The sequence below is a fragment of the Sturnus vulgaris genome, chromosome 6 (assembly GCF_052056855.1).
Source record: "Sturnus vulgaris isolate bStuVul1 chromosome 6, bStuVul1.hap1, whole genome shotgun sequence".
Classification (NCBI taxonomy): Eukaryota; Metazoa; Chordata; class Aves; order Passeriformes; family Sturnidae; genus Sturnus; species Sturnus vulgaris.
In genome coordinates, this window is record NC_142248.1 from 16,622,551 (window position 1) to 16,644,470 (window position 21,920).

General features: G+C 38.2%; 1 protein-coding gene across 3 annotated transcripts; it reads left to right on the forward strand.

Annotated features, from left to right (window-relative positions):
* Positions 1–2,958: 2,958 nt before the first annotated feature.
* On the forward strand, positions 2,959–20,183 carry KATNBL1 (katanin regulatory subunit B1 like 1). Of its 3 annotated transcripts, none has more exons than XM_014869460.2 (10): positions 2,959–3,081; positions 11,146–11,273; positions 12,045–12,085; positions 12,455–12,734; positions 14,079–14,197; positions 14,385–14,435; positions 14,521–14,610; positions 15,140–15,229; positions 15,601–15,694; positions 17,207–18,092. In XM_014869460.2, the coding sequence occupies exons 2-10, from the start codon at positions 11,160–11,162 to the stop codon at positions 17,237–17,239; spliced, it is 912 nt and encodes a 303-aa protein (XP_014724946.2). In that variant the 5' UTR covers positions 2,959–3,081; positions 11,146–11,159; the 3' UTR covers positions 17,240–18,092. The 3 variants fall into 3 exon arrangements, with proteins under 3 accessions (XP_014724946.2, XP_088023315.1, XP_088023314.1); XM_088167189.1 differs by lacking the exon at positions 17,207–18,092 and adding an exon at positions 19,903–20,183 and having other exon boundaries at positions 2,973–3,081; XM_088167188.1 differs by lacking the exon at positions 2,959–3,081 and adding an exon at positions 3,387–3,450.
* The last annotated feature ends 1,737 nt before the right edge of the window (positions 20,184–21,920 follow it).

Below are 21,920 nucleotides of genomic sequence, written 5' to 3' on the forward strand. Positions count from 1 at the left end.
TAACCTGCTTAATCCATTTATAATCATGATGTTTCTAATGGCTAAAATTACTCCCATCTTTGCCCATAGCTCCCCTACCACATCACACTTAGTGTGACAGTAAGTAGTAAAAAGCATTGTTATAAGGTAGACTATACAAACTGGAATCTCTCCTGTAATTATTTTCCTTGAAAATCTATAATTCCAAAAATTGCCAAAAATTTTTAAATATTAAAAATTTCCTCAACTGTTTAATTAAAAAATAAAAACCAAACCAAACCAAACAAACAAAACAAAAACCAAAAAAACCCAAAACATATGAAAAACATAAAAATGAACATGGAATTGGAAAAGAAAGTTTCAAAAAAAAGTATTTTCAGTACCTTGCAGTTAATACAAGAAACTGATATTTTATTTTGCTTTAATTTGGAAAAGACAGGAGAAAAAAAAGTAAGTTAAAGATAAAATAGGCTAAGGAATATATTCAGAAAGGAATATATTAATTCTTAATATAGTTAGAATGTTTAGCTAAGGGAATTGTTTTTCAAGGCCCAGATAGTAATTTACAACTGAAAGTATGCATATCAAAAACAGAATAAAAGGAAAATACATAAAAGAACTGGGAATTTTTAATGGATATTACTGCAGCTGACCCCTAGGATAACCATAATGAACCTGTCAGTATTAGTAGCTAGATGGTCCATGGTCATTGCTGAGTAGCCAGATTATAGATTGTGTGCTTCTGGAAACAGTACTGAGCCCTCGACTGAAATTACATTTTCTTTACACAATTTGACCCCTCTCTGGACTTGAAGAACAGCTTATTTTCAGACGTGGTCTTTAATAATGGGGCCCAGTAATAAAAATAATATTATGCTTGGCACCTTGACTGGACTAACCAGTTGTGCTGCCCTTTAAAGCTAAACATAAGATCACATCACACAAGGAGCACTGCTGCCATTTGTCACTGTCTGGCATCTACATGGAACTTAACTGCATTTAGCTTGCAATAATCTAAAAACCATTTGGTATGTAACTATGTGCTCCTGACAGACTTCACTGGGAAGGTCTGTTTTGAAAAGCCCAAACATTTCTTTAGTGTACATTATCTGCCAATTGTTCTGTTCTCTAAAACAGCATCATCTGTTTCCTTTGAAAAGTTTCCATCAGCAGTCACAGCTCAAAGAAAATATTCTTTTAAAAACCCTTAGTGAGCGTATGTACCTGGATATCCAGAGCTGCCCAGATGAGTAAAATCATGCATATATTAAACACTGTGTACACAGGGTAGAAATTGCAACATCTGCAAAAACGTAGGTATAAGTGACTTTAGGATGTTTGAGCAAACAAAATGGCTATCTATCCTGCCATGAGAGACCAAGACTGTTAGGTGAGTGAAATGAAATTGCTGAGAGGATCAAATTACTCTCTTATGTTATTCTCTTATAGCAAACAGCCATGTTAGTAGGTGGGAGTTGTTTAAACTACAGGGTAATATTGGTACTAGAAGAATAAGCAGGATGTGAATAAACTGAAACTGGAGATAAGAATGCATTACTAGTCACCAGGGTGTCTTGGATGAAATGGGGAATGACGATAGTGAAATACTGTTTATTACCTCCCCTTGGCAGCCTTTCACCTGCACCTGAAATTGAGGCTACGTGCTTTCCTTCTTATGGAAATGTAGTGTCATTCTCTTTCAGGAGCCCATCAATGAAATAAGGATACCACCTCCAGCAAAGAATATGTCCTATGTTTGCTTCCACGCAAGAGGAGCCAGGACAGAAAGGCCTTACTGGTTATAATCAGCAAAGTTTTCAATATTTCTCCTCATAGTATTTTTTTGGATAAAATGTCCAGCACATAGCTAGATAAGCACATCATGTGATGGGTGAGCAACTGGCTCACAGGTCAGGTGCAAAGGGTTCTAGTGAAGGGGGTGACATCAGACTGGTGACCGGTCACTAGTGTAGTTCCCAAGGCTCCAGCCTCATCCCTGTGCTTGTCAACGTCTTTATTAATGAGCTGGGCACAGGACTGGAAGGGATACTAAACTGGGAGGAGCTGTTGACTCCCTCAGAGGCAGGGAGGCCCTGCAGAGACACCATCACATATCAGAGTGCTGGGCAGTCACCAGCCATATGAAGTCCAACAAGGCAAAGTGCCGGATTCTGCACCTGTGATGGACAATCCTGGATGTATGGACAGACTGGGGAATGAGAGGCTGGGAAGCAGTGCCACAGAAAGGGACCTGGTGGTTCTGGTCCATGGCAAGCTGAACATGATTCAGCAGTGCCCTGGCAGCCAGGAGGGCCAAGTGTGTCCTGGGGTTCAACCGGCACAGAATGGCCAGCTGGGCAAGGGAGGGGATTGTCCTACTCTGCTCTGAGATAATGTCCTGTAGGTTGTGTCAGGGAAGACTCAGGTTGGGTATTAGGAAAAGGTTTTTTATTCAAAGAGTGTTTAAGCTGCAACAGCACCAGCCTGGCAGAGTGCACTGCTCTCGGGCACATGCTATAGTTCTTGGGATGGTGTTATGCACGAGTTGCACTTGGTCATCCATGCGGGGCCCTTCCAACTCAGCTTATTCGGTGCTTCTGTGACAATGCAGCACAACTTGCAGCTACCGAAGATTTCTCAGCCAGTTTGAGCGTCGCACACTGATAACTACGGCCCGTCATTGGCAGCCAGGAGACAGGTGGAGAGCGCATGCCCTCAGCTCCGTGACCGGGGATGATCCGGCATTCCCAGCCGTCATCCGGCACTCCCAGTCACCTTCCGGCATTCCCATCCATCATCGGGCATTCCCGGCCATCATCCGGCATTCCCAGGCTCCCTCCCGGCCGCTCCGCTCCGCCCCCGAGGCCGCGCGGGCGCGCAGTGACGCAGGCGGCGCGCGGCGGGGCGGGGCGGGGCGCGAGGCGGCGGCCGGCAGAGGGCGCTGCGATGCCGCGCGGCGCGCGCGGCGGGGCGTGGTGCGGCGCGCGCGGCCCGGCGTGCACCGCGGCGGCGTTTGAATGGCGCAGGCTCCGGGCGCCGGGCCCCGGCAGTAGCGCTCCCGCCGCTCCGCCCGCCCGGCCCGGCCCCGAACATGAGCAGCGGGTGAGTGGCGCGGGGGTGTCCGGGACCCGGGGCCGCGGCCGGTGGGAGTGCTGCGGGGCCGCGCTCGCTCCGCGGCGTCGCGCCCGCTCCGCGGCGTCGCGCCGGGCGGGCGGGCCGGCGGCGGGGGCCGCGGGCAGTGCGGGGGCGCGGATCGCGGATCGCGCCGTCCCGCTCCCCGGCGGCCTCGCCCCGCGCCCCGGCACAGCTGCGTGCGGTGCCTGCCGCCTCCGGAGCGCGGTTCTGGCGCTTCGGTCCCTTTCTAAAATGGTGCCAGCAGCCTCAGCTCCAAGCAGGCGTGTGCAGTGGCGGATACGTGCCAGGAGAGCAGGGAAGGCTCTGGTGCTGCCGAGAGGGAGGACAACAAGCTGGGTGTGAGGCCTGCTGACGGGTTTAATTTCTTGGGTGTGACAGATTCCAGCGAGAAGGAAGGGGGGGAGAGCCTTAAGTGCTTGAAGATCAGATCCTGCATTAATTACTCTGTTCAAAAGTCTTCAAAGTATTTTTTCAGTGTTGTGCTGGATGATTTGGCATGCAGATTTAAAATAAAGACGTTTTGACTAGGAAGGTATTTTAAAGAGAGAGATTACGTCGTGATCCTGGAAATCTTTTGTTTCTGGTTTTGTAACATGCTCTGCTTTGGAGCAAGGTTAAGCCCGTTTGCTTAAAAGCGGCTTTCGTCCATCTCTTCTTGGAACATCATTTTTGCTCTTCGTGTTCTGTTTTTTTCTTCCTCTTATTCTCTGGCTGTAATCAGGGAAATAATTAAAAATATGTATTTTCCTGTGTTTAGTAGAATTAAAGCATAACAGAAGGCAAGTTTGTGCCTCGTTGGCCTTGCTGCTTGGCAAGAACATGTTCTTGTCTAAAGATGTCACTTTAATTTCTTATTAACAGTCCACGTAGTTTTGATTTAAATTTCTCTAAGGTTATTTTATGGAACTCAAGTTACCATTCATTTGAATTCCTAAACTTTAAAACTCAGGATTTCATTGTAATATATTAAAAATAATATTAATAAGGTATTTTATGTACGTATATTAAAAAACATGTCAGTATTCTAATAGGCTTGTGTTCTTATAGCTGTGTGTATATAATACACTTGCCCAGTTTCAAAACTTCTCTTTCAAATTTATTTTCATTATATTTCATTATATTGTAATAGATAATGATTGTGTGTGATATATATTTCATATATATTGTCTCATAATTTAAATCAGCTCTTTAAAAAAAAGTAACTGTATGTTGGTCCTAGGATAAGAAGATTGACTATAAATTAGGAAGGTTTTTTAAATACTGTAAACAGACCACAATCAATAATAGAAGTGTATTTGAGGGTAGCGTAAGAAGGCATGTGAAAGTTGTGTGACATGTAATCACAGCCAGTTGAGCGTGTAGTGAGTACTTCCTTAGCCTCCACCAAGTTTGGAGCTTGAGGGGTTTGCCAGCATATCTCTCTCTTGGTTTTAACTCAAAATTCTTGCTGCAGTTTTTTTAGACTCTCTGGATTGAGCAACAAATGGTAAAAATAAATTGCTGTATTTAATTTCAAGGGTAGTTTCTAAAAGAGTTGCGTAAAACATCTATGTGGAAGCTTCAGTGTTGTGGAAATTTATCTCTTTTATAACACTTCTCAGTTTTAAAACTTTTCCAAACTTACTGTTCCCAGAGTGTTCATAAGTGAAAATCAACAGGTAGAAGTATCTTTTCATTAATGAAAGATGACTTCAGAAAGGACTTGACCACTGACAACTGCTGTTACTTTAGGGCAGCTTAACATATCTGTAAATGATACCTCCAGATGCAGGAAACTGAGTTCTTGTTTTGTAGAGAATGTAAATAAGGTTCAGTTATTAGAATCCTGGGCTATCTCCACAAAGAGATCTAATGCACACCTGGCTTCATCCTCACTAAACTTACATGAACTGCGGCTTATGGTTATTTTTGGAGGTTCATTATGACTGACAGTGGGCTACATATGAATTCTGTATGTCAGAGGAAAATTAGCTTAAATCTTAGGTATAAGTTAGTTTACCATAACTAGTTGTTCAAATAGTATTTTTATTTACTGCAAATTTAGTGAACTTCCTGTAGCCTTTATCAACATAGGAAACTTTAAACTGAAACAAATGGTCTGACAGGTGTATCACATTAAAAAACTGTGGTCTGCTGGCATATAACACTCTTTATAAAGAAAAAAATTGTATTAAGATACTCCTTAGAATCTTAAAAATTCAGTATTTAACAGCTGGTGAACTGTCAGTACCTCAATTACTAAAAAAGGAATTGAAAAAGCAAAACTGTTTCATATGCAAAGGATGTGGAAGCCTTCTAAAACAAAGACAGATGGATTTTGTAACATTTATCTGTGCTAAAATGAAGTTATGCCAAGCTTACAAAATCACTTCTACATCATAAGATCGTGGTAATTTATGTTTGTAAGCAAATTACCCTTTTGGAAGTAAATTTGAAATAACCATTCTTAGAAGTGTCTTGTGACCATTGTAGATCTAATAATGGCCAGTGGAATGAGTTGACCATTGTTGCTTCCCTAATGCATACCTGTTTGGAATGCTTTCAAAGCATGTGCTCCTCTCCTTGGGAGTAACGATTAATTTGCTCTTTTCATCTGAGTTTAATATTGTCATCCTTGAACTTGCACTTGGGTTACTGTGGGGTGGAGGAGAATCACAGGAATATTTGCCGTGGCTGGTGCACATGGAATGTTGCCGGAAAAAGTAGTTATTCAGAATTTGGACAAGGAATAGGATGGAAGAATGTGTGTTTTCAAAGGTATTGTTGATGGCTTAAGATATCTATTTTACATTTTCCTTGCTGCCGTGCAAAGTAGTCCAGCCTGTGTTCTGTAAGAAAATAATATGTTAATACTCACGTAGATTACATAACATGCCAAGAAGAGTTTGTCCCTCTTTGGGGGCCGTGCCCAGAACTTAGGACATGGGAGGGAGTGGCAGGGTTGTTAATACTTGCCTTTGATAGATATGCACTTGAAAGCTTGTTAGTGCTGACTTTCTTTGCCTAATTCTGATATGACCTAAAGAGTTTTCTGCATCTGGAAGAGATCAGAGATAGAAAATACCAGTAGAACCATCAAAAAAACTTTGCACAGGTACTGTCCCTTGATGTGGGGACAAACCAGCTTCTTCTCAGGAGACGTGGCTGCTATTACTTTATTCCTCGTGCTTGCTGAAGATTGAAGAGAATAAAAGGGGGGAAGGGAAGATTCTCATCTGCTGTGAGAAATCACCCATGGTGTAGGGGAAATTGGAGGAATTTGATTCTGTCATCCTACTGAAATCATAGATCTCTATTCAGATTTGCAGTCTACCTTGTTCAGTTGTAAAACAGTTTAGGACTGTACAATGGAACAAGGCAGAACCGAAGGGACATGAATTCTATCCTTAGTTTCATTTTAAAAACTTTGTAAAGTGAGGGAAATGCATTGGCCTCAATGAAATTATATAGCAGATTGTCGTGATCAAATAAAACTAGCTGTGGTCACCACAAGGGAAAAGTCAGAAATTAAAAGACATTAAGGTATAGATTGTTTGACTCTGCAAATTAGTATCTAATGCCAGTTTAAGAACCCTCTGTATATATTCCAAAATTACAGGAGTTCTAGTGTCTAATTAGCTATCCCTAGATAATATCTGACTGCAAATAGGAAATCAAAGTTATGAAGAGCCATGTAAAGTACCTTTGATACTGTAGCATTCCTCTTTTTAATTGCTGGCCAGCAAGCATTTTTCTAGGTGTTACTAAGCCTTTGGAAACTGGTTTCTTAAGATACTGACCAAGTTTATTATAGCACTGTTAGGTTTGTATATACCAGATCTTATGTATCTGAATTTAATCACTTTCAGTCAATTTCCTTTTTTTTCAATGTATTTGCACAGTCTGTCCTAGAACTCATATGAAACATTTGGGTCTACAACATCCTGGGGCAAGTTCAGGTTGATTATAATTTGCACACAGCTTACCCTTGTTAGTTTGATGAGATCTTCAGCTGTTGTCTTTTGACTATTTTGGGCAAGAGAGAGCACAATCTCTACACAACTTCTCCAAGCCATTCATTTTGTTGGCCTTTGTCTGACTTCCACTGTTTGCTGTAAATAGCCTCTTCTCCAGACTGAAGAGGCTGGTCTAATCAGTTGATGGTTATATGAAAGGTATTCCATGTATTTTTAACTTGCCTTTGTCTGAACTATTTTTTACTTTTGTCATAAGTTTTTTTGACTTTTTGGGGTTGGTTTGATTTTTTTAAAGAGAGTTAACTAACTCTGCTCACAGTATTTGAAATACAGGCATAAATTAGCTCTGTACACTTCACAATAGTGTTCTATTTATTTTTCTAACTATGTATTGATCCATATGGAGCAATAAACAGTCCAACTGATCTAAAATAAACTGTTCTATATCCAGATATTGTTTTGGATGGCAGTTACTAGCTCAGAGACTGTGATTCTAATAGGAACCCAGAATTTTTTCCAACCTGCAGATACACAGGCTTTGCATTATATTGGTCTATAAGCATTGCTTTTGCTTATACATCACAGTCCTTCTCCAGTTCTTCAGTTAGCCCTTATCTTCACTGGTATGACTTTGTATTGTCAACAATCTACATCCCCTTTTGCGAGGTAATTTATGAATATATTGAACAGCATAAACAAATGCAGGTTTTCCCCAGGGATCTGGAGGTAATTTTCTGCAGTGTGGAAACTGCTTAGACAGTTTGTGGCTGTTCCTGAGATATTTGTACATGCAAGAGCTTTCCCTTTTTTTGCTTGCTTGGTTGCTTTGTTTCCTCAAGATTTAGGTGAGGGACTTGGAAACTCAAATAGAGTCTATAATTTAGTTGCCCTTTATCCATGTTGTACTAACCCATACTCTTAATAAATTCCATTAATTTTGCAGAGTAGGACTTCATAGAACCATAGAATATTTTGGGTTAGAACAGACCTTAAAGATCTTCTAGTTCCTGTTTCACTGCCTTGAGAAGGAAGGGACACCTTCTACTAGACCAGACTTCTCAAAGCCCCATCTGACTTGGCCTGGAACATTTCCAGGGACAAGGCATCAACCACTTCTCTAGGAAATATGTTCCAGTGCCTTACCACCCTCTCAGTAAAGAATTTTGCCCTAATACCCAGTCTAAACCTAACCTCTATCAGACTGAAGCTATTACCCTTTGGTCTATGACAAATGCCCTGGCAAAAAGTCCCTCTCCAGCTCCCTTGTAGCCCCTTCAGGTACTGGAAGGCCACAGTGAGCTCACCCTGGAAGCCTCTTGTTTCCAGGCTGTGTTGCCTTAGAGACAGCCAGGCTGAATCTTTGCCATTATATTATTTGTTTGTGTCCACTAGGTCTGTTCTTAATTACATTGTTTACTAATTGGTGCAACAGAGATGTCAGTCTGGATCTTCCTTGAGACTCTTTAAATATTGACTGTGTTTTCTTTAGGTACTTTGTCGGCTCCAAAGGAGAGATTCTGCACCTTGGCTAAAAACACAGCTGATTCATTACTGCTTAAATGTTCACTGCTACTTCTGCATAATCTGAGACCCTCAACAGTTTAAACTGTGGAAATCTCTAAATTGTTGGACAGTGGAAGTCATACAAAAGGATTTTACTTTGCTTCATCAGATGATCCTTTATATCTGATCATCCTTTGATCTTTTGAATTTCTTCTACCAGTCTTTAGGGAAAGAAGTGATAGTTCTGTTGTTTCATTCTGTTTCAGCTTGGGAGGCTGGGGAACAATATATTCTTATGTTAGATTTCCCAGAGTGTAAAATTCTCTGAATTTTTCTCCTGGACACATGTAACCTTCTGTAAGGAACTTCCTTCCATCCAGGGTCCTCTCTCTCCAGTTCAGGTATTTTTGAGATGTTAGACGTTCTCTGGAGCCCAGTATTAAAAACTGATACACTAATTGAATTTCCTTGGTAAGACATTTCTTTCTTGCCGCCTAATATTTTACACTTACATTAAGCAAAAAGTACTCTAGTTGCATAGTGCTGTCATTTATTTTGGTGATCAGATTCTTGTGTGCTGCTTAGTGTGAAAGATGAGGGTAGATTGAGATAATTTATTAAACAAGGAAAAATAAGAAACTATCACTGTTAGGCAGGGAGAATTGTAAGCTGATACTGTGTTATGGGAATAGTCACAAAAATTATTCTTTAGCAACAGAGATTAGGGATTTTTTTAGCATCTGATGAGGTGACTATGGACTTTAACTGACGGTTGGAGGTTGTCCCCTCTAATATTTTAGTTCATTGCTTTCCTGTCAGTATTATTCTCAAACAGTGGATAGAAGGAAAAAAAAAATCTCAAGACTTTTTTCCAAGTCCTCTTCATCACTGATCTGAATAAAAGGATGGATTTGTTTGGATTTTAAGATCGTTGGGTTTTTCTTCAGAAGTCCAGTTTTTTGGCATATCCCTTTGTGTTGTGCTCCAAGTTCAAAGTTTAGTACACAGCCCATTTTGAGTCCAAATAATGGTTTTAACCAGACTGTTAAGCAGACGAAAAAGTGTTTGGTTTTGTGAGTTTTCTCAACTTGAGGGGAAAGTTTATTTAGAAGCCTCTATGGAAGAACTAGGAAGTGTGGAGAGCTAACAGAGTGTAACTCATCACTCGTTCACTCATAGTGTGAAAAAATTAAGTTAATGAACCAGTCTTAAGCCAGACTTAAATCTGGAAAAATATTGTCCACCAGCTGTTAAAAATACTGCCCTAAATAATGCTGCTGCTTGCAATTCTTGCTGTAGTCTGAGGGCTCCATGTTCCCATCTTATAGGGTAAGGGATTCTGTCAGTAAATGCTCCGTTTTTTGGAGAGACATCTCAAGTAAGGTTCTTTAGTATTGATATAATTCTAAAGAACACCAGAACATTTAAAGAATTTATTTTCCTTCCACTGTACCCTACAACACTGATTTTAATGTGCCTGAATACAGCATCTGTCTTGTTTTAGGCCTGCCACCTGCTTATTTTATTTGATGGCCTTTAGCTGCTGCATGGATCTTAATGGCTAATAAGCTGTTGCCCATCTGGCTTATTCAGTGCTTAGTGTCTTAGTCTTTTAAATGCTGAAGTTCTTAATGTGGGGTAAATCTGCTACACAGAGTAAAAGGGCTGCTGCTAAAGATGGAGGGGAGAGATTGGAGCACTCATATTGAGACCAGAATTTTACCTTTTAGGGGAAAAACCAGTAATATTGGAGCAAGTGGTTGTCTTTTAAAATTAGCCTAGGATGTCTTGCTAAAACACTTCAAGAATAGCCTCTCTATGATGATGTAGTAGTTAAACCTAGTCTCACACAATGGATGTTCTGATCAGTTACAAAAGATGCAAAATCATATGTACAGCTGTCTCAATCTTGGTGTTGATTCTTATAGAAATACTTGCATACTTCAAGACAAAGGACTTTAGACATAAAATAAAGTTGTGGGTTTTAGTATGAAAAATAGCCAAAGTACTGCTTTGACAAAAATGGAGGGGGAGGAGGGATGTGCATTTGCCAATAAACTAAGGGGAAGATCATTCACTTCCCCCTCCCCCCAACCTTTATTATTTTGATGAAGTTTGCTTTCTTCATGGAAAACAAGAATCAGTTTTTGAGCTGCTTTTGTACTTGGAAATGGGTGTGAAACCAATTCTTTTTCTCTAGGTGGCAGATGAAATTCATAATGTGAGGAAAGAGTCTCATAAATTGCCCTATTCTTTACTTGAATTCTTGTTTGTATGGCACCCCTCAGTGCAGGTGTAGCAAGTAGTGTGAAAACAAAATCTCTGCCTCTCTTTCTTGGGGTGATTTTAGTTTTGTTTCCCCTTTTTTGAAAACTAAATAGGGATTTTGAAATGCTCAACATATTAATAATAAAGCCTCCAGCCTAACATTTGCTGCAGAATGATGTCTTGGGTTATACATAGGATGGAAGATCTTGCAAATAGTTGAATTTCTAGTATTGCTAGCTGCATTTGAAGAAAGCTGACGGAATGTTTTAGAAAAAATAACTAAATATTTTTCCCTTGAGAACAGGGATTTGAGAGATTATGGCATCTGAAGCTCACAATGTTAAAAAACAAAAAGTATTGCATATTGAAGGTCATCCCATTGATCTCCCCAGAAAAAGAATCTCTTCTTCCACTAAAAAGATCATGAAGGAGGTAAGCTGTTTGTTGTTTTTTGGGTTGTTTTATGTCCTCTGAGAAAAGTGAAATATGGATATAAACAACTTCATAGTTCTGAACAGTCTAAATCTAGAACCACAGCACTACTAAACATTTGATGTTTGGATGTACAATAGAACTTTTAAGTTGAGCAGCAGTTATATTATGAAAACTGTGTTATAATAGATACAGGCACAGATCAGTGCATCTTACCGTCCATATGAGCAGTAGGTACTGATGCAGTCTTACTCATACCTGCTTTTCTGCAATCCAGCCACAAATGTTCCAATACAGGAATTCTGTAATGAAAAAGTTCTTTCTTGCCAAGAAAGCTACATGGCACAGATGAGAGATGGAATAGGTGAAATACTTTCATTGAAATTGATCTGTCGTATAATCTTACAGCTTCATCTACCATGTTGGTAACGTAGATTTTCACTAGATTCTTGCTACTCAGAATTAGTTTTTATAACCTTATACCTGTGTTACTGGCTGAAGAGTAAGACAGTGGAGTACAGAGGAAGCATTAGAGAGACAAACTTACTGTAAGACCTCTTCAAACAGTGGTGAAGATGTCAATATCCACTGTTTATTGAAATATTGTATTAAAACTAGCATTTTATGACCAATGTTAACAAAAAAAGATTATAACATTGTCTTGCTGATGCACACAATGTAAATGTTACCATTAATGCTAAATAGTATAGACGGGAGTGTTTGACCCTTTTTAGTAATACAGCTTTTTTTTCTCTATTTCCTTTCTCCCAGGGTAAGAAATCTCCAAAACAGCTGGCTTCATACACAAACAGGTAGGAGGGCTGTGCTGTGTGATATCTGAGTTTAAAGTGTGGTAGAGGTAGGGAGGAAGGCACAGTTGAAATTGGTTACATCACCAAAGCAAACACGAATGATAGGTCTTGATTTTAATGACAGTTCTTGGTTCTTGTGCTTTTGTCCATAATAATGAGTTTCTGCATTAATAAAAACAGAGAAGAATATTGGTGGCTTGACTTCTGGTAACCCAAGTGTCATTAGGATATATATTGGGGGAAAAATGTTTTCAATAACCTGAAAGCTGACTGCTGGATTCATAATTATGTATATATCTATCTAAATATAATAATAAAATTAATTTGGTTTGGATCAACCTTCACTAAAATAGTGCTTTATTATTGCAGAGTAACGGTTGGAAAAACGGTGACCAGTCCCCTCTCTCTTTTCAAAGTGGTATATTGTAAAAGGAAAGTTCATTGTTATACTCCAAAGCCTTGTTACAGAAAGAAACTGTGCCCTAAATCTAGGGGCCGTGACATGGCAAATAAAGAAAATGAACTGGCTTGTGCAGGGAATCTGCCAGCAAAACTTCACAACAGTCGTACACACTTGCTGAATTCTAGTGACTCTGGCTCATCTCAAACAGAAGGCCCCTCATCCAAATACAGTGCATTTTTTTCAGAGGTGGGTAGAGTTTGAAGAAATTTCAGTTTAAAAAAGAAATGTTCCTAGTAATTAGCTGTGAAAGATTTCTTCCTTCAGATTAATGACCTTCAATTCTGCAATATCAGGTCTTGTGATTTACAGTCTGTCATTTTATGGTGATACAGTTGTCAACAGGAATAGTCCTGCCACTCCATATTTGTGTTGGGTCAGAAGCTCAGATCTGCCAGACATAAAATTGTACCAGCACCAAAGGAGAACGTTGTTTTGATCTGCTTAGGTGTCGTGAGCTGGCAGGACACGTGTCCATATGTGTGTTTATAGAAATGTAAAAATGCTAGTGTATCAATGAGAATAAACTGGTGAGGTAAATTAGGACAATTTTCAGTAGCAGTATCCACTTGGTGTGTGGGAAACTAACTTAAGTGTTTGTATGAGCTTTATTTCTTGTTAGGATTTGTTGAGGAAACGTAGAGGATACTTGCAGGGCTTCTGAAACTGGCTAAAAGGTCAGATATGTAAATGAAAGGGGGTTTGTGACAATGAAGGCCATTTAAGACCCTTAATGTTGAAGTTTGCATTTCTCACAATAGATTTTTGTTACTCATGGAGGCTTGCATGTGTTTAAGGTGAGGCATGGCAGGGAAGGTAAGAGACTATCACCATGCTGTGTTGTCATGCTGTAAATGTGGGCTGTCATGAGGAGAGAGCCCTGAGAGGCCAGTGGGCTGAAGGCACGAATCTGTGGCACTTCTGCCCTGTTTAACTTGATGGTTTCAAGAAAAGAGCTGAATAGTTGCAATAAAGAGATTGTGGAAGGATGGGTAAAGAAATGAAGACAGGGGAAGATTCATTTTTTGAGAAGCTAAGGACCAGATCACTAGCCTCTGAACACAAATTACTATTTAACTGGTTTGAGAGATGTGTGTGGCTCTGACTCTAATTAAAATGCTTGAACTTCATTCAGAGAACAAGCTTTTTCAGAAATGAACCTTTTCTCTTGGAGTTCGGAATAATACATGTAATTGCTTGTGTATAAATTGTGTCAAAATTAATAATCATCTAAGTAGAAAGTTCTCAGAGTTGGTGACAATTACAGGTTGATGCTCATGAATGCTCAGATACCTGTCTTAGGTGGTAAAGAGGTACAAACTTTATTCTTGCAGCTTTCGTGTAAAGTAGGTCTAATATTTTTGTGCCCCCTTTTTAGGGAAATTTGTGTTTAAATCTATTTGTAGATAAATTTCTAAAACAGACTCATCAACATACAGGTAGAAAAGTATATACCAGATTATAAAGTAGTTTATTGTTTTATTGCTGGCTACTTTACTTGCAACAACTTTTTATATTTTTAAAAACATGCAGGTTTCTCAGGACCATGAAACTATGGCTCAAGTTCTTTTCAGCAGGAATCTGAGACTGAACGTAGCTTTAACCTTTTGGAGAAGGAGAAGTATAAGTGAACTGGTAGCCTACTTAGTGAGGTAAAATAAGTCTCTTCTTCTATAACCTTAAAATGATAGCAATCTCAAATATGCCACAGTATTTTTAGCAGTTGCATAAACGTTGTGACTTAGTTACACTTTTTAAATCATAGTGGAAGCATATACTTCTACTACTAGTAGTAGGATCTACTAGTAACATTTCTGATTTTATTCTTAATGTTTCTAGGATACAGGATCTTGGAGTAGTAGTAGACTGCCTTCCTGTGCTTACAAACAGGTACAAACAGAAAAAAGTGGGGGATTAGAATCTGCTTATAACCACACTGAAGTTCAAGCACTTCTGAAACATCTTGTTTTTTAAGTTTACAGGAAGAAAAACCATATGTTTCAGTTGGCTGCTGTGTAGATCTTTTGCCTTTAGTGAAATCTCTGCTGAAAAGCAAATACGAAGAGTAAGTATCAGCTTGGGATGTTTTTAAACCATTATTACTTCCTGACTGTGAAGAGCCTGGAAATCAATGATTTTTAGTCCTCTGACTCTTGTTCCTCTGCCTTTCTCAGGAAATGAGAAAGCTCTGGAATGGAAGCTTTCCTCTGAACCTTTATGTTTTAACAAAACAGCGGTGCAGAAATTCTTTTCTTCAATGTCAGGGACTTGGGGGAGAGGACTGGCTTTGCCCTTACACAGATTTATTTATCCTAAAGAGTAAAAAAGAATAGCACTGAGGTTTTAGTATGTTTTATAACATGAAATCAAGGCAGAGTTTTAGTCTACTTTTTCAACAAGAACTTCAGTATACCACTTAGAAATTCCAAGTGTAAGCAAGTATTTAAACTTATCAATTTGTCTAGATTTTTTCTTCCAGAATAGAAAATGTGTTCATTTCTAAATTGCTTACGAAGTTATCTCAACACTTTTCTGGCCTGTAGATAATTTGCAGGAAGGGTGAAATGCATGATGTGTAAAATGTGTTGTTACAGATACGTGATAGTTGGTTTAAACTGGCTTCAGGCTGTCATTAAAAGATGGTGGTCAGAACTATCTGCACATGCAGAAAAGGCAGAAGATGGGTGAGTATAGTGTTGGGAAATACTTAAATGTGTTTTTGTAGCCTGTTTCATCTCAATGTTTTGATCAGTAGGAGTGCAACTTGCCTACTAAAGGCAAAACTATAATTTTAGAGTTAAAGCTTAAAAGTACTTTAAGGATAGTCAAGTTACTGGTTTTGTTTTTCTTTTTTTTTTGCTACTGTTTTATGCATATAAGACAGTCATATCAGGGATTATACAAATGCCGTAGAAGTTGAATCAAAATTTTTCAATCTTGGGGCTATGTCTGTTGTATAGGCTAAGTCTGTGTGCAGTATTAATAATTCATTTTAGTAGAAGAGACTACTGGAATGTACTACCTATGTTACAAAGTGATCTTCATTTTCTTTCAGAAATATTCATATTTTAAAACAACAGCTAAGTGTTTTGTGGGAACAGGAGAATCATCTTACTCTGGTTCCAGGATATACTGGTAATATAGCTAAGGTAATACAGTTCTGGTTGTGTTCAGTAATAAACATGGTTGTATCACTTTCAGTATTCCTCTTGTTTTACTTATGCTAAACTGTGGTTGGACAGAAATACTTTTACTTTAGCTTCTGCTAATGCTCAAGGTTATTGCATCGTTTTTACAGAAATCTGGAGTTGATTGCCTATGATAGTTGTGTGATTTAGAATGATAATAATTTTTATTCTTTTTTCTTACTTTACAGAGGAAGCATCTCCTTAATTTCAAAGTAGTTAATAGTAACGAGCCTTAAAAGTGATGTGAAAAAGGGCTCAGTTGAGTAGGTAGACTGTGGAAGGGACAGATGTTTTCTCTTTGATCTGTTGTACCCATTGTTGTAAGTGTAATGCAGAATGGAGAATCTTAGCCCAGGAACTATCATTGGCATTTATACGTTAGGTGACTGGAGCAAGTGACAACATACTGAATTCTAAAGCCTATTGCTGACCTAATGCTTAGAGAATGATGAGTTTGTGGAGAGCAGAAGAGCCTATCACAGACAAATCCCTGCTTGCATTTCTCAGTAGGTTGTGGTATCAGTAACATAATGAGGGTGTAGTAGATGCATCTTTTGCTGTTTGTGCTCATCTCTGTAAACATGGCTGTCTGAGATTGGGCACCAAAAGTTACACTAGATAGAAACCTCTCCAGGTAGAGGGACCTGATGAAGGTAGACAGAGAGAAAGGAGTTACAGCAGACACTTGGTTGTGTGCAGGATTTGATTGAACTTGAAGAGAACTTTAAAATTGCATCTTTTACTTCTTAAGGAGTTTTGGGGAATCTATAATTACATGCCTCCAGGATTGATTACTTTGATGCATCAAACAATAAATTCCTTTCTTTCTGGGACTGCTGTGCGCTTGCAACTTCAATTTTGATGTCCTTACAAGGATAATTGCAAAATGCGGTGTTTCAGTCAGCAGAAATGCAGAAGAACCGAGTTCTGACTCCCAGCTTGGTAGAGCAATGAGAGCATGTAATTTGGATTGCCTAGTTCTTTTGCTAGATCAGAATAGCAGCTATAGGTAGTGTCAGTTTGTTTCTCCAGGGTTCAGGTTTCCTTTACGTTCATATGCTGGCTTCTTAATGTATAGTAAGGATAGATTGTGACCAAAGTCACCTGAGCAGGTCAGAGCAAAAGTAGTACAAGAATGTTGGAGTGGTTGGGTGAAGGAATATCATACATAACTTATTTTAACTACATGATCATATGATGATTATAATTCCTGCTCATGCACGGAGCAGAGGAATAATAGACTAAATTGATGGCTTTGAAAATTAATCCTACTCTTCTTGCAGGCTTTTTAGTACACAAAGAGGTGTCATTGAAAGCATTAATTCAAAGTAATTGTGAAGGTATCTTGTTCTGAAATTTGGGCAAATACTATTCTTGTATTATGGTCCTGATTGGTTGCCCTGCTTCAGACGTAGAGTTGATGTTAGAACTATAAATAATGTGACAAACCCTTTCTCTTTTTTTTCCTTCTAGGATGTAAATGCTTATTTATTGCAACTACACTGACATGATGGTGAAACAGTGTGCTTATGTGGTGAAAAATCCCTTAAAAGTATCCCTGAAATATGTGCTGAAAGCCTTTTGAGAAATACTGGCAGAAGAGAACTGAACTGTCAAGCTGTTTAATGAAACCACTAACAAAACCCTAACAATCTACTTCACATTGAAGTGGAAAAATATCTAGTAGGAGCAACTTTTACTTCAGTGAGGTGAAAGTGCACTATGAAAACTGTATGCCTTTGCTGCATTTGGGATTCGCTCAGTTACTAGGTATTCCTTTAAATGCTACTGTATTTTACAACATCATCGCATAAAAGAAGATGAACTACACTGTCACGAAGACAAGACAGCAGAACCGGCTATAAGGAACCAACAAAAACAATCAGCATTAAGAGCTTTTACATGTCCCTTTCACAAGAGAACTCCAAAATGCACAACTATCTTCCAATTACATTAAAAAAAATACAAAAAACTTTGGGATATTCAGTTACTTCTATGTTTTAATCAAATTATTAAAGACAGTTTTTGTTTGCACTATTGCGAAACTATACAGCAAAGATGCCTTAATTACTAGTGTTTCAAAAAGCCAATGTGTTAAGATGCAAATAGCTATTATGTTCAGATTGTGATGAAAAACTATGAAAATCAGGGTTTCACATTGTGTAGTTAATGAAACATTGCACATATACAAAGATTCATGTATAAAAAATATTATAAATTCCTCAAGCTTGTATAAACAGTTATTGCAAATGTCAGCAGAATGGTGAATTTGTCTAACGTTTTTATATTGTATGTGGATTTCTAACACAGTAATCTTCTGTATCAAACTACATGCAAATAAGTAAATATATTAAATATATCTACTGTTTTTTCTTTTCAAGTTCAAAAAAAACAATTTCTAGAATAATCTCTTCCACAATACTTTTTATCATAGATATTTATGTCTCTTGTTTGAAATGTTTACAGCCAGATTAGGCCATGTTATTCAAATCACATCATTTTTATACTACCTCCTTTAAGAAACTGACAAAGAGCTTTTGAGAAATTGATCAAGTTCTAACCTGATCAATGATGGCAAATTCGTACCAACAACAGCATTGAGAATACAGCTATAAACTTATACTGTTATATTGAAATGCTGTTCTATTTTAATTTAAGAGCTATCTCTTAATAGCTGTGAGGGAGTCTTAATCTTAGGCTTGCTGTTGCCTTTTTTAATTTTGTGATTAGGAAGCATGCTTTTTCAATGAAAACTTACGAAGTGCCAGGTCTTCACTTAAAAGTGTACATGCACAGCATGTATGACCAAATAGACTACTTCCTTAAAAAGAGGTACTTGCAAGGGTTGTTTTCATACCTAGCATTAAGCATGTGCACTTTTATTGGCATGCAGGAGAAAAGTCTTTTGATAGCCACAAGTGGTTTTTGCTTTACAAATTAAATGTATGAATTTTGAACTCCTGTAGCGGTCAATAACTCCAGGCCTCTTGTTTCTTAGTTTTGTATTTAGTTTATGTGTCATTGTTGTTGACTTCTGAAAGCCAACTAGAAATCTGTCATCAGAACTTGGTGCTTTTAGTTATTTGACTGTTCTGCAAACCACCAAAGGTTTTGCATTTCCTAGGGCAGTCAGTTACAAAGAGTTTCTGGGGCATCCCAAACTTTGTGGGACAATTTGGAGACATGCATATAGCCAATCTTTTTGCTAGAATTGTTATGTATCGTAAGAGATACTTCATGCTCAAAAAGTTTTAAGATAGGACTTTTCAAATGTTCTTATTATCAATTAAAAATCTAAAGGAACTATAGTATGACAACATCCTTGTATTACTTTACTGTTCTGTTGAACACTTAAATGTAAAAGTAACAAAGTCTAAATATCATCATTTGGGTGGCAATTGCTGAAACTCTTAGGTTATTCCTCAAGGAGATTGTCCTTTATGGAAACTCAGATCTTTTTTCTTTTTTTTTTTTCCTTTTGTAATGGACAAATAAAGTAACTTGTGGCCCTTTATTTCTGATAATATAAGGAAGCATAGCTGTAATTGATTAAAGGGATACTCTAGTATTTAAAAATCTAGCTTGAATGTAGATTTAGATACATGGACTTGTAATGAATTCTGTATGTGGCCATAGAGTTCCCGAATCCTAACTGTGGACAATGCTTTTGTTTTAGAGGCAAGGTAAGATTGACTTGAGAATCATTACTGAGGAATATCTAATAAAGTAATGCATTCTTTTTAACTGCCAAAAGTTGTATTTTGACAGCATCAATAATACAGTATTAAACATTGTCATTAGTATCTGTGCCTTATTTTAAATTAATTTTTTTACTGTTTTCAGGCAGCTACTAGACTAAGAACAGGATTCAGGTGTCTGTATTATGAAATGATTTTTTTTCCATCATGTTCTTAATTCATTTAAACTATTCACACTAATATTCAGGCTCAGCTTCTTGTATTCTCTTTAGTTCTCAAATGGCTAGGAATCAGTTCTACAGAATGTACACGTGTAATATCTGGTTAGACTTGGCATGAGTTAAATGTCAATAGCTGTGTAACTCCACTAAATTCATATCATAGTCTCAGAGAATCTAAGAATTAAGTTTATGAGCTATCCTATGCATAAATGCTAATCTTTGTGATACTTTCTAAAAATGTTGTTTTTAGGATGTGTCAGAAGATCCAGGAAGAATTAATCCTTTATCTGTATGTTCTTCTGATGCAGAAGCACGTATATACTTGAGGATGAAGGATGTCTCCACAAAGCTGTTCTTCGTGTTATACCGCTTGATATGAAACTGGTGTCTTTGAAAAACAGTATGTCTTTTGCCTCAGTAGTGTTCCCTGAAAGTACTTGAGGCTCTTTTGCTGAAGGAGTACTTTTAAGTGTGACCCAGGATTTGCTCATCCCCTAAACTGAATTTAGAGAACCCTTCTGGCAAACTGTCTCTTTCTGCAGGGCTGAAAAAAAAGTCCAGTACTTTCTAAATGTAAATGTCCAAGTTGAAGTATTGCTGATAGCTTGCTGAAGAGTGGAGGTGGAAAAAGCTGTGCCATTAATTAGCTGGGTATGAAGAAGTTAGCATGTCTTAACAATTACGTATGTCTCTTTTGAAGGAGCTATGCCTATTTCTCAGCAAAGAGTCCTCTACTCTAGAATCACAGAGGTACTGCAGTTCCACACTCCTTAATAGTGCTTACAGATTGTTACTGATATTTTTTAAAAAATAGCATCAGCCCTCCAAGAGCTTACTCTCTGCAGTGAGATATAAATAAAATGGTTTTTTCCCTCCTGTAGGTTGCTTTATTGGAGGCTGCAGTTTTAACACTTGAGGTGCAGGAGGGATGGGAGAGTAGGAAGGGACAAAGTACACATGCCCTATGCTGAGTGGCATCAGCCCCACTGCATTATGAAGCAGGCCATATTTTCATTTTCTGGCATCTGAAGTAGGCAAGTTTGGAGTTAAACGTGTGTATGCATTTGGCATTGAAGAGATAAAGGGTTTGAAGATGGATGCTACAGTGTTAATTTGTGATTTTTTGGGTTTTTTTTTTCTTTAAAGAGTGAACATTCTTGTGTGTGGAAACTTGAAACTATCTTATGTGAAGCTTGCATTTTAGACTAGCAAGTGGTTGCTTTTGCCAGTTCATCTTGCCAGATCTTCCAGTTCTACAGAAGACTGAATGTCTTAGTGTGGAGATTTGCAGCTATTTTTTGTGCCTAGATTTCTGGTGCAAAGTGAAACTGGTGGTTCATAGTCAACTGTTTCAGAATACAAAACCATGCAAATTATGGTACTGGTGTGAAGTTATTCCAGCTTTGCACGATGCAAATGCTAAAGTCTATGAAAGCAGTTGATTCCTTTGAGAGGAACTTTATATTGAGCTAACATTGCATTAGTGAAGGAAAAAAATGAAGCAGTTTTTAATAGCCTTGGTAAAAGCCAGACAGTGTAGTCTTTGCCTTCAGTCTACCATCCTACACACAGTGATCATTGTAGGCTACAGATAAAAATTCACAGAGAGAATAGATTGAGCATGCTTGTGTTATTAGTGCTTATGTTATCCTTCTTTAAATAACTTACATTTATTCCATGAGTTAAATAGCTTGTTTAATGTCTCGGAATGAGACTAAATGCAACTTTTTTTCTCCCCCTTTCCACATATATTCTTTAGCACTTAATGATGTTATTTATTGCTCATCTACTTTAAATATACTAAGTGTGTCTTGTTAGAAGTGAGGAGGGGAAGATGAGAATTCTAGACAAAACACGGGGCTAGCTATATAACATGATTCAATTTGAAGCAACTGTGAAAAATTTTCATCTTTGAAACTTTTCACGCAAATTTTGTTAATACCTACGAATTGAAGTGTGCACTCACAGCTCTAAGTTTGACTTTGAACTTGGTTGGAAAAAAATAAAGTGCTTTCATTCTAAATAACTGTAGCTGCAGTATTGTTTCTGTTCTTTGCATTGAGTACTAAGCTGGACTTAGATACTAACCTGCCATAAAGGAGGCAGGAGGTGTAGCACTGTCCCTTAAAGGGATAAAATGGAAATAGCCATGTAGTCTTCAACTATTCAACTATTGCAGACCTAGAATATTTTTGTTTGTGTACTGATGGGAGTTGTGTAGTATATATCTTTATGTAATTGTGGCTGCTGATCATTGCTGTAAGATGA